Consider the following 12,389-nt stretch of genomic DNA (forward strand, 5'->3'; position numbering starts at 1 on the left):
CCCAACTTATAAGTTGAATTTATAATTTATAAGCTGATAAGTTGAATATTAGTAACGACATACTTTTTCTCAACTTATTTTTTATTTTTAATTTTTTTTTATTTATTTTAGTTTTAAAAAATATTTTTAAATGTTAATCTAACTTAAAAGATAAGAATTAAGATAATCATATTTAAAAATTATTTATTTTATTCTATTTAAATAAATATAATTTTGAATTATAAGTAAAATTATTCAAACACTTATATAATTTATAAGGATTGCCAAAAGGTTGTCTATCAGGGTTGCCAATTTGACAAACCCTTGACAACTTACTAAATTAGCATAAAGTCATAAAAATATCTAAAATATATATTACTCACCTCACTTTTATATTTAATTAAATATAAAATTAATATACAGGGATAAATTTTAATAAATATTGCAAAGAGTGACATGGATGTGAGAGAAAATTAAAAAAATAATATATTTAATGATTTGTCATGATTTGACAACTTTGTTAGCAACTATTGGAGATGCTCTTATAAATCACTTAGGCTCTGTTTGGAATTTCTGTTAAAAAATGTTGTGCTGTTAGAAAAATTGTTGTTGTAAAAATCAGATGACTGTTTGGTAATTTTTTTGATACGTATATGTTTTGATGGAAAAAATTAAAAATAATGATGTTTTTGGTAAAATTTGCTGAAAAACAGTTTTTTCTAAAAGTATGGGGGGCTTGTTTTATCTAGCAGCTTTTAGTCCAAAAACACTTTTCCGAAAAACAGCTTTTAAATTTTACCAAACAGTTTTTTAACTGCTGAAAAGCAGATGTTACTGTATGTAACAGTAATACCAAACACACCCTTATTTAATTTAAGTCATAAATTGTTTATTTTAAGATTTCTCAAACGTACATGGGATAATTTTTGATAAATTTCCTAAAAAAGTCAGGGCAGCAATCCACATAAACCACGTTTGTTCGTAACCCAAATACTCTTCACAGATCTTGGCCCATGAATGAAAGGCCTGCACACTCGCCCCCAAATTACACTACAAAATTTACTCACTCAAAGTAAAAACCCTAAAGACCAACCCCAAAATTGGCATTCAACTATTCAAGCAGCTGAGATTTATATAAAAAAACAGAAAAATATTCAAACCATATTGCCCCCAGGTGATTACAAGATGTATGCAGTTACACACATACTTGCCTTATCATCACATAGCAGCAGCTAATCTATCTAATTTATTCCTAGCTGTTTCTCGGACATAATCACATGCTTAAGGGCACCTTAATTTTCAAGTCCATGTGAGTTTGTCCTTAATTACACGTTTCGATAATTTTGCATTTTATAATAATTTTTCTTTTTTTTTTAATAAATCATACAATTTTTAAATTTCTTAGAATTTTTTAAATTTACAAAAAATCATTATTTTTCATATTTTTATATATTGCAAAATCATTATTTGAAAAATCAATATTTTTTAATACGTTTGTATATTGCAAGGACGGGCAAAATTACCGGTACAAGTTTCAATTTTGAAACACACTTTTCTAATTTCATAACAATTCAAAATAATTTGAATTTGGCCGCCATTTTTTATTAAACAGCTCTCTTTTTAAATATTTTGATTTTGCCGGCCATTACAAAAAGATGTGCTTTACTGCTATCAATTGATAACCTAGTTTTTCTTTTATGTTTGTCTGTTCAAGTAAATTTGGCACAGCAGCGTTAACACGGCGATCATCTAGTTCACATTTGAATTCGAATTTACGGTGCTCATTAAGGCATATTCATATGGAAGATAAGTGTAAAAGCGCCTCGAGAGGTGCATTGGTTGTTTTAGAAGGTTTGGATCGATGCGGTAAGACTTCTCAGTCCAGCAGACTTGTCAAGAAATTGGACGAGTTAGGGTATCCTGCTGAATTATTCCGGTTTCCGGATAGAAATACTGTTATTGGACAGATGATCTCGTCGTATCTCAACAGTGATTCTCAATTGGATGATCATACAATTCATCTACTTTTTAGTGCAAACCGCTGGGAGAAGAGGTGTGTTCCTGTATTATGTTTCGTGCTGTTTTCGATCTTTTATAAATTGTCCTTATTCACTGAAATCAATTGTTTGTGCCACATTTATTGTTAATTATTCAAAACTGGGAATTCGTAGTTCAGTTAGTAATTAATTGTTTTAAGTAATTCATGATTGAGATTCGTGTGGGTCTAGCTTGTTTCCAACTGAAAACTAAACACACATTATTCGATACTCTAGTATATATTGAGAGTCACGGGCTATCCATTTAAGACATTTATCACTACTACTACAAAAACAGAATAACTGAATGTCATTATTCAGAAAATTTTAACTAGTTAACATCATTTGTCTAATTTGTTTACTGATTGTTAATTGGACTGATCATTTTTGCCTGGCTATGGTGAAATTCCCAAAATTTACTACAAAACTCTTTTAACCTGTGCATTAATATTTTCATCGTGTTACCTTGCATTTGGATTTTCACATTTCGTTTTCTATAGTTGATGATTTAATTAAGCGGAGATTTATTTAAGCTCTTACTTTTGGAGGCCAGAAGAGTACTTTATTGTGGATAATTTTTGCAGATCACTCATGGAATCTAAGTTGCAGAGTGGAATAACTCTTATAGTTGATCGATATGCGTATTCAGGGGTTGCATTTTCAGCAGCCAAAGGACTTGATATTGAATGGTGCAAGGTAAAAGCCCTTATTTATTTAATCCATATGAGGTTCAGTTTTTTGCTGCGTATCACAGAACACTGATGTCTTTGTGCAGGCTCCAGACAAGGGGTTGTTGGCTCCTGATTTGGTGTTGTACCTTGCCATATCTCCAGAGGTACTACTTTGATGCTCTACCTGAATCGGGAAAATCCGGGATGTAATTTAATTATATAATTGTTCCTTGCTAGTTTTTCTGGTGTACTTGCAAGTTTTTTTCATTTTTAGCTAACTTATAAGTTATAAGTAAATATACAAGTGCATATAATACAAGCTTTGCATAGTGTTTATATGGTTTAAAAAGCCTTTGCTTATTTATGAACCTTACTGGCATCAGAAGTAAAAAAAAGATGTTACAGCATTTTGTAAAAGTAATCAGTTGTCAGAGCTGTGATTTGCAAAATATGGACTGATTGAATGTCAAGTAACATTTTTCTTTCTTGGACGAGGTTGTTGGCACAACATCAATAAGCATTTTAATATATTTTCTACTATGTTAAGCCTCCTCTTGAAGGTAGTTTAACCTGTTTCACTGTTTTGCTAACTGGTAAAAGCTAATTGATATTTTCAGAAAGCTTCTGAAAGAGGAGGCTACGGTGGGGAGAGATACGAGCAGCTTCAATTCCAAAAGAAGGTTGCCCAGGCGTACCAGGTTCTTCGTGATGCCTCATGGAAGGTAATTAGTTCCAGGGATCAGCTGTTTGATTCTTATATTCACAGTATCATGCTCATTGTTTGCCTGTTATGGATGACTCTATATTATTATTTTTATTAAATGCAGACTTCTTTTTTGCTGTATATACACTAGATGTTTTGATCATTTATGAGAATTGACGAATAAAGATCATTTCCTTTCTCATTTGACTATATAACCCATGGGCAGCATCCAAGTTAGATTGTGTTGGCTGTTGGCATATGACATCTGAAGTGGAATCCCTTTCTTCAGTTGTGCACTGACCTCGTGTTAATTACTGCAGATAATTGATGCTAACCTTTCTGTAGAAGATGTTGAGGAGCAGATGAAGGGCATTGTATTGGAATGTGCGAAGACATGCAAAGAAGGAAAATCTCTCTCCGAACTCTGGTTGAAGTAAATCTTTATTCATACTTTTTGAGAGTGTGAGCTGTATTACTAGATGTTTATGGTTTGATATCCTAATTTGTTGGCTATATGTTCTGGTTTCTGCATCAACAACATTCTTCTCTATTTTAAAATATTGTTAAGTATTATTTTGTGTGATTTTGTATAGACTTTATATTGCAATTATAATCTATACCAGGACCATTTATGAACTTTATTGTGTTCTAATGTGCTTGAAGCCTAGGTTCTTGGTATTGCTATGAATAATTGCAGTGAAGTCAAACATCAATTTTTTTATCAGAGTATAATTTTGAGGTTGATTATTTGTTAAAGGACTTGTTACTTTTTAGCAGTCAAAAGTATTTAGGTAAAGACTTTTGTTAATCTGTTTCTGGTTCTTGGTTCTTTGTGGTTGGTAATTTGATGGCCATCAAAAGAGATGGAAGGCCCAAGGTTGTCTTATCACTAATGTTCATTAAAATCAAAAGCAGCTCGGTTTCATAGGAAAACTGAACCAACTTAAGACTAATGAGTCCAGAAATAGAATTGTAGTACCTGATAAGAAGATAGTGCTTTCAAATCTACTGGTATTGTGGTGGACAGAAAACCCCTAGTGACTAATGTCATAACTTGAATAAGCATCATAGTTACAACTGTCAATACATTATTGCCTGCTTCACAGACTGATAATTGAAGGGAGAAACAAAACACAGGAAGAGGAGGCCCAGGCATGTAGAGGAAGATAAATTTGCACCGGCAGGAGAAGAATGCATGTGAAAGAATAAGACATTTAGATATCACAATGCATGTAAGTAGATTCATTCTGGCACTCTCACCTTTTCTATGCCGGGCCTATAGTATGGGAATCTGATTGACTTCCCACGTTCTCTGCAACACCCTCAGCCCCACTCTACATTTTTCTCTCTTCACAAGATAACATTAGATTCTCTTCCCAGTTTTTACCTTACTGCTTTTGCAGTCCTGATTTCTGGTTTCAAATTGTTTTCCTTGCTCAAAAACATGTTAATTTCGTGCCATTCAACAACTTGCCGAGATTTAGTAAATACAAATATTCAAAGCTTAAACGAACGATTCTGGTTTGGTTGATCGAGTCATGTCGTGTCCAGGTACATTCCCTCCACTACACACTTTTGAGGTTGGAGTACAAAACCCACCAAATCACGATGCTTTACCCCATTAAGAATTGAAATAAGGTTAATAAGTACTTAAGTGTCCCATAGTAACTGTAACACAGTGGTTGTATATGTCATCTTATTGTCTGAGATCAAAACATATTGATAAAACTAAAGGTAAATAAGATTTGTATATGTCATTTTCATGTATCAACATAATGCGATCCAAAACTTTTCATATATTTCTTTGATTATCTACATTTTTACAGCTTAAATCCGCGGAGATACTAACTAGGACATAGAACTCATTGGGTTCTCAGACTTCCATTACTAGAAGGAACAGCAGAACAGCGACTACACAGACTGATAGCGCCTTTTAAGCGGATTGCATATGTATGATATGCAATCCACATATTTCAAATAAATCTGTGAGGAAATTTTGAGAAGTAATAGAGTGCCCAACTTACCGGCCATCAGTTGATGTAAACGAATCAGCAAATCCAGCAGGTCTTGATGGAATACTACCTTTACTGTCCTCAAGGTCCACATAACTGAAGTCTTTTCCTTCAGCTTCTTGCCATCCCTTCACCATTTGGTTAAGTGGAAGGCTATAATCAATACCACAGTATTCCTCGATTTCATCTTTTAGCGGTTTCCATTTCTCAACTAGTGGACCCAAGACGTTCACTGCATGACCCATTTCAGGTCTTTGGTTGGGCTCTCTAGCAGTGCAGTGACCAGCCAATTCAGCAATAGCACAAATGCTTTCAAATATTTCTTCTTTCATGTCGAGGGCTGGGTCAATTGCAGCCTTTAGCTTCTCTTTGCAGGATTTGATATTCCAGAACCATGCTGCCAAGTATTGGGTTTCCTCGGGTCTGTCCTCATCCAGTGCCATCAACCCGGTTAACAGCTCCATTAGCACGACGCCGAAGCTGAACACATCAGCTTTTGTTGTAATCTTACCCGTGACTGAATCACCATAATCATGAGTTAGAATGATATATTAGAATGGTGGATAGAATGATATCTTAGAATGGTGGAAGAAAATATAATAAAATCATAACCGTGTGACAAGTACATGATTTGTTGAAATATGTTGGGTACATTTGAAGACATCTAGCAGAGTGAAGAACTAATCTTAGGCTCTTTAATTTAGCTAGCTAGATAAACAAAAACAGATAAAAACTTCTGGTCTCTCTTTTATAGGAAATCAAAATTAAATTATATATCACCCCCGCTCTCTGAACCAAATCATTAATAAAATTCAGAAAGACTATATGTGTCAAATAACAAATGCAGACTAGTCTCTTTGGATGCCTAAACAGTAAACATTGTGGGGTATTTGGTTATTTAATTTAAGCAGAGTGTAAACATAATATTCTTTTGCGGATGAACTCTGTAGCTATTCTTACAGGACGTACGTTTTTCTTTACAGATTATGTACAATTATAATACCAGAAAGACATGAAAATTGGACTTATGTCAACTCTATCTGTATCTTATATTTATTTTTTGGTGCATATCTGTATATTATATATAGGAGTATTGGACTAGATTGTTAAGTACTTCAATGATCTAAAATTATTCTGCAACAAGCGGAACTTTGTATAGCAAGAAAAGACAGATATAGGTTCGTACTTGGTAGTATGTAAGAATGAGAACACTTTTACCTGCATATTCCGGTGCTAGGTACCCAAATGTTCCGGCTAACCTTGTAGCCACGGATTTCTCACCATCGGGAGCTAGTTTCACTAATCCAAAATCTGATATTTTTGCCTTGAAATCGTCACCCAGTAAGATGTTTGAAGACTTCAGATCTCGGTGTATGAAGCTTCGGTGAGCCAGAGTATGAAGATATTCCAATCCTCTAGCCACATCCAGAGCAATATTTAGCCTCTTTTTCCATGAAAGGGGCTCTAGTTTTAAGTTCTTCCAGTGAAATAGATGCCTGCTAAGCGCCCCCAGAGGCATGTACTCATAAACCAGTATTCTCTCGAACCCTTCTATAGAATAGCCTAAAAGTGACACCAGATGTCTATGGCGAACCTTTGAAAGAACAGCAATTTCAGCCTCAAATTCATCCAAAGCTTTTCCACTACTGACTCCTGCCTCCATCCTTTTCACTGCTATTTTTGTTCCATCATCAAACTCGCCCTTATAAACTACCCCAAAACCTCCACGTCCTAGCTCATTCTCTGGGGCAAAGTTCTTGGTGACTTTTCGAAGAACTTGAACAGACACGATCATATTTCCGGTGTCTGTCAAATGAGAATTCATTCCACTACTGTATCTGCTAGCAAAACTGCTCTCTGTCAGCAAATTAGCGCTTCCATTGTTGCTATCGACTACCACCTTAACCGTATTGTCAGAATCAGACAGGTCTTTTGGATGAACCAGTAGGGATGTGGGAATTTCGACAGAGTTTCTCCTCTTTTTACATAAATATATAGATAGGGGAACCGCCATAAAAATCAGGACTCCAAAAGTCGCAATTGGAATCACAAACACGACTAGATTAGACCTCTTCTTTTTGTTTGATTCAGGATGAGGCTTCAAACCTGCAGATTGAGAAATTGGATTGTTGGGAAGGGACATAGATTCCTCGGGAGACTGTCCATTGTCTGGAGTAGAATTGGACTTATTGGAATTCAACAAAGGGTTTCCATTTAAGTACAGTTTAACACTGCTAGCAAACTTTGGTACAGGAAGGGAAAGGTTGTTGCCACTTACATCCAACACCTTCAAAGATTTTAAGTTAACCCAACTTGGTGGAATTGGACCTGTTAGATTGTTAGAACCAAGTATTATTTCACTAACCGAATGCAGGTCTGCAATTGAAGAACTCAAGGTACCAGAAAGATTGAACTTGCGAAGATTTATCATAGTAACTTCTTGATTGCCATTGCATATCAAACCCAACCATGGTCCATCACACGGCTTATTTCCAGACCATGAAGAAACAAGCCTTGGTGGGTAATTTACCCCATCAAGAAACCCTAACAATGCCATAACCTCCGGGGCACAAGGCAATCCTGGATCAGATTGACAAAATGAATTTGTCTTGTAACTAGCATTTACACCTTTGAACTTGGGAATAGGACCCATGAAGTGATTATTATTCAAATCCAAACTCTTAAAATGTATAGTAGCGAGGCTATCAGGAATCAGACCAACAAGATCATTACTATTGAGATTCAGTTCCTGTAATGAAGCTAAATCACCAACATTCTTGGGAATTTTACCTGAAAAATGATTCCCATGAAGCCACAAACTAGCAAGTGAACTCATTGATGCAACTACATCAATAGTACCCGACATTCCATGGCTTTCGCCACCAGATTGCTCATTCAACCAAAGAATCCTCACACCTGAGCCTTCAAATGTAGCTGGTATACCACCAGAAAGCCTATTAAAAGACAATTTCAAAACCTCTAACGACGACATTTGTCCCAAAAATTCCGGCAAACCTCCAGCCAAATTACAGTCCATCAAAGAAAGATTCGTCAACTGAGCTGAATTTTGCAAATCAATAGGCAATGACCAACCGACAGTCTTATTAAGAAGAGGATTATTATCCAATGCCAATACCTCCAAACCATCAAGTCCTCGGAAAAAATCCGAGGGAATAGAATCAAAACTATTAAAATCCAAATAAGCATACCTCAATCTTGATAATCCACTAAAAGAAGGTAAAGCCCCAGTGAACTGATTTTTTTGAAGGCCTACATTTGTAAGCATAGATAAGTTATTAAAATTCCTAGGCAAAGGACCCTTCAAGTCTAAGCCTTGAACTTGAATTTGTGAAACCCTATTACCAGTACAAAATATATGTGGCCAACTAGGAGGACCACATGGGTCATCATTATTAGGCCACTTCAAGACCTCGGCATTTGACAATCCTTTACTAAATTGTTTAATAATTGCAAGATCATTAGGGTCTGTAGTACTAATAACTAATGAAACAAGATATATACAAAGAGTAATAGTAAGCTTTATCTGATCAGCTTCCATTAAAAATCTTGAAATCAAAGCCTGATCAGGTGTCGGTGGAGAAGCTGAAGCTCCATGTCAGCTCTAATGGCTTGTTCTTCAAACACCCTTCACAAAATCTTGAAGTAAACAGTCAAAAAGGAGAGATTTTTAGTGATGATTAGAGTGAACAAAATTGCAGAGTTGTACAGGGTGTGTGTATATATACAAAAACAACACACATGTAAGGTGTTATATATAGAAGTTAAGTGAGGGAGGAAAATGTAAAGAAGAATAAGGAATGGATTAACAAACATATGTGGGATATACGCAGACGTGTATGTAAGTGAGCATAAACAGCGGATCTTAGTTATGAGAAAAATTCAAAACCCAGGGCTTGGCCTGAAATAAAAAGCTTGTATTCAAAGTGTTGAGGTTCAAGGCAAAAGAAAATTACATTATTATTGGTGCAGCTAAAAAAACACATATTCATTCGTAAGAACCTTCCTTTTGATTTTATTATTACTATGTTGTTTTTGTCACATGTTGTGTGGAGTACGCGTGTCTTGGACTCATGGGAGTTCACTTTTACCATTCCAATTTCTACAGCCTACTGATTTACTTTTTAACTTTAACTGTGCATGTAATCATCTAGGTTACCTTTGGTGAAATTTTAGTTCCATTAGTCCATCTAGCTTACGAGGCCGAAATGAAAATCGTGTTTCGGGGTCCCAAACTATATATGCCTCGCATTTTTAGCAAATTTATATAGGAGAATAGCTCACTGATTGAGACCTAGATTTTACAATAGTTCTTGTTTTTTTATTAAAAATAAATATATAATTATAAAATTTTGATCACTTGTTAGACAGAAAAAGCTTTGGTGATAAAATTCACCACAAACACGGTAGAGACACATATGTATTACTTGTATATTTTTATTTTGTTTTCAAATTAAGAGGCACAGTTAATAGCCATGTCTATGATTCCAATTATATTGAAATATTGGGAAGAGTTTAAGGTGAACTTTTGTTTTTATGGATAATTGAATTTAAGTTTAATAATTGGATGGAGTGTTGGACCATTCCGTGGACAACCCGTGACATAACTCATCATGATTTGGTTAAATATGTGGATGTTAAATACTTGAATTTCATCCCAAGTTTACAGAAGATGAACTGTGCGTCTCTGTCTCTGTTTTTAAGTTTCCATCGTTATGTTAAATAAGAAGCTCTGCATGTAATTTCTATAATGTAAAGGAATTAATTAGACTAATTCAGTGTTGTTTTGGGAAAATTATCGTTTTCTTTTAATTTTATCCTTTATTTTTGAAAATTTGTTTTCCCACACCTAATTTGTTATTTTCCATTTTCTAGTTACTTTTTAATTTTAGTTACAATTTATAACTTTACTTATAGAGTAAAATTAAAATGTAATTCTTTTTAAATTTTATAAATTCAAATAGGTTTGATATAATTTCTATGTTAATTCATTTTAAAAAATATTAAATAAAAAATATATGAAATTATAAATATGTAAATAAGCGATATTATTATAAATATTAATATACTTGATTTTTTAAACTTGTATAATATCATTCACGAACACATAATTATTATAAGTTTTCATTTTATTTCCGGATCAAAACCAAAGAACCAAACACATACTTATTTTTTAGTCCCTTTTCTCGTATTTAGGGCCGTAAATGAGCCGAATCGAACCAAACTTTTAAGTGTTCAGGTATCAGTTTGTTAAAAATTTATTAAACTAGAGTTTGAACTTTTATCGAGTCACAAATTTTGTTCGTATATGAATTCATTAAAAAAAAGTTATTCACGAACATTGTTCACGAAAAGCTCACGAACTATCATTCAACGAACTTTTGATCGTAAACAATTTATTTTATTAACTCATTCTCACAATTCCCAAAATTTTGGCATGAGTTTCATTTATTATTATTTTTATATAAATAAAAACATCAATTAAATTTTTTAAAAACATACAACCAAACGATTAAATTTGCGTGTTTATGTATTCTATTTTTTATTAAATTATGCTATTTATATTTAATATAATACTATGGACACGCTAATTTTATACCTGAACATAAGTTAACTAAAATAGTTATATTTTTCATCTATAATTTATTATAATTTAACTTCTATAGATATAAAATTTTAATACATTTAATAAAAATAGAGAAATGGATAAAATAAAATAGTAAAATAATTTGCGCACACACACACATATATATATATATATAATTATTTACTAAATATTATAGGAAAAATGAATTTTTTTGTCACTCAACTATTTTCCTTTTTAGAAACTTACCACTGAACTATAAAGTCTCTCAAGTTTAGAACTCTACTAATTTTACAATTAGTAACTAATCATTCCGTTAATTAAAATTAACAGACGTTAATTATTCATCCAACGTGTTAATCTGTGTCTACATGGCAGATGACGTATAAATTTTAATTCTTATTATCTATATTATTAATAAAACAAAATGAAAAAAGATACAAAACCCTCCCCATCTAACACGATCAATTAAAAAACCCTCTTTTCACTGTTACGTGCATAAATGGGAGATTAGGGTTCTTGCTGATCAAAACAACCAGGAAGGCACAATTAGAAGGACAATAAGGTATGATTAATTCATAACTTGCAATTCCCATTACTATTAATTTGTGTTTGCACCATTTTATTCTTTTTAACCCTTTTTTTAATTAATTTTGATAGGTTTAATGGACACGGTCAAGCTTGAAATATATCATGAGGGTGAGTTCAAAACGAAGGAAGGAATATACTACTACAAAGGAGGTAAATGCGATACTATCTATGAGGTTGAGGTTAATGATTTATTATTACAGCGTTTCGTTGCTTATTTAGATGATGTTGGTTATGGAAATGGTCTCAAATTTTATTATAAAAAACCTCTGACTGTTAGTAACGAAACTTATAAATTGTTGTGGAATCATCAGTCGGTTAAAGAGCTGCGTTTTGATGCAATAAGATATGGTTCTGTTTCAATATATGCTGATGTTAGTAATAGTGTTGAACCTCATAGTGTTGAACCTCATAGTGTTGAACCTAATAGTGCTACACATGAGATAAATATGTAAAATGATGGTGATGAATTAGAGGATCCTGATTATGAAAAAGATGTTGATAGTGAATGTAGTACTGATGAGGAGATGTCATCTGATGATGATAATGATGTTGAGTCAGATGTTGATGAAGAATTAGAGGAAATTAGAGAAAAGAAAAGAATGTTAAGGGAAGGAAAGATTGATGTTTTGAAGGATGGTAACCTTACTGAAATGCACATTAGTCATGGTACATATAATGTGACAGTGGAATCTTTAGACAACCAGGAAGCACAACATGAGAGACCTGAGAGGCAGGAAGCACATCATGAGCATAATGATTATATGGGTGAAATGCCTGAATGGACTAAATTTGTGC

General features: G+C 33.5%; 2 protein-coding genes across 3 annotated transcripts; one reads left to right on the forward strand and one right to left on the reverse strand.

The window, feature by feature from the left end:
• The first annotated feature begins 1,015 nt into the window (after nucleotides 1-1,015).
• On the forward strand, nucleotides 1,016-4,025 carry LOC141689499 (thymidylate kinase-like). Its single transcript, XM_074493803.1, has 6 exons — nucleotides 1,016-1,288; nucleotides 1,694-2,032; nucleotides 2,600-2,711; nucleotides 2,791-2,850; nucleotides 3,304-3,408; nucleotides 3,710-4,025. Exons 1-6 carry the CDS (start codon nucleotides 1,257-1,259, stop codon nucleotides 3,824-3,826), a joined length of 765 nt encoding a protein of 254 aa, XP_074349904.1. The 5' UTR covers nucleotides 1,016-1,256; the 3' UTR covers nucleotides 3,827-4,025.
• A 1,093-nt stretch (nucleotides 4,026-5,118) lies between these two features.
• LOC141689498 (receptor protein kinase TMK1-like) lies at nucleotides 5,119-9,398 on the reverse strand. 2 transcript variants are annotated; one of them, XM_074493802.1, is made up of 3 exons: nucleotides 8,611-8,744; nucleotides 6,620-8,416; nucleotides 5,119-5,918 (listed from the first exon to the last, which is right to left on the reverse strand). In XM_074493802.1, the coding sequence occupies exons 2-3, from the start codon at nucleotides 8,391-8,393 to the stop codon at nucleotides 5,410-5,412; spliced, it is 2,283 nt and encodes a 760-aa protein (XP_074349903.1). In that variant the 5' UTR covers nucleotides 8,394-8,416; nucleotides 8,611-8,744; the 3' UTR covers nucleotides 5,119-5,409. The 2 variants fall into 2 exon arrangements, with proteins under 2 accessions (XP_074349903.1, XP_074349902.1); XM_074493801.1 differs by having other exon boundaries at nucleotides 6,620-9,398.
• Between the last annotated feature and the right edge of the window lie 2,991 nt (nucleotides 9,399-12,389).

The sequence above is a fragment of the Apium graveolens genome, chromosome 10 (genome assembly GCF_009905375.1).
Source record: "Apium graveolens cultivar Ventura chromosome 10, ASM990537v1, whole genome shotgun sequence".
Taxonomy (NCBI): Eukaryota; Viridiplantae; Streptophyta; class Magnoliopsida; order Apiales; family Apiaceae; genus Apium; species Apium graveolens.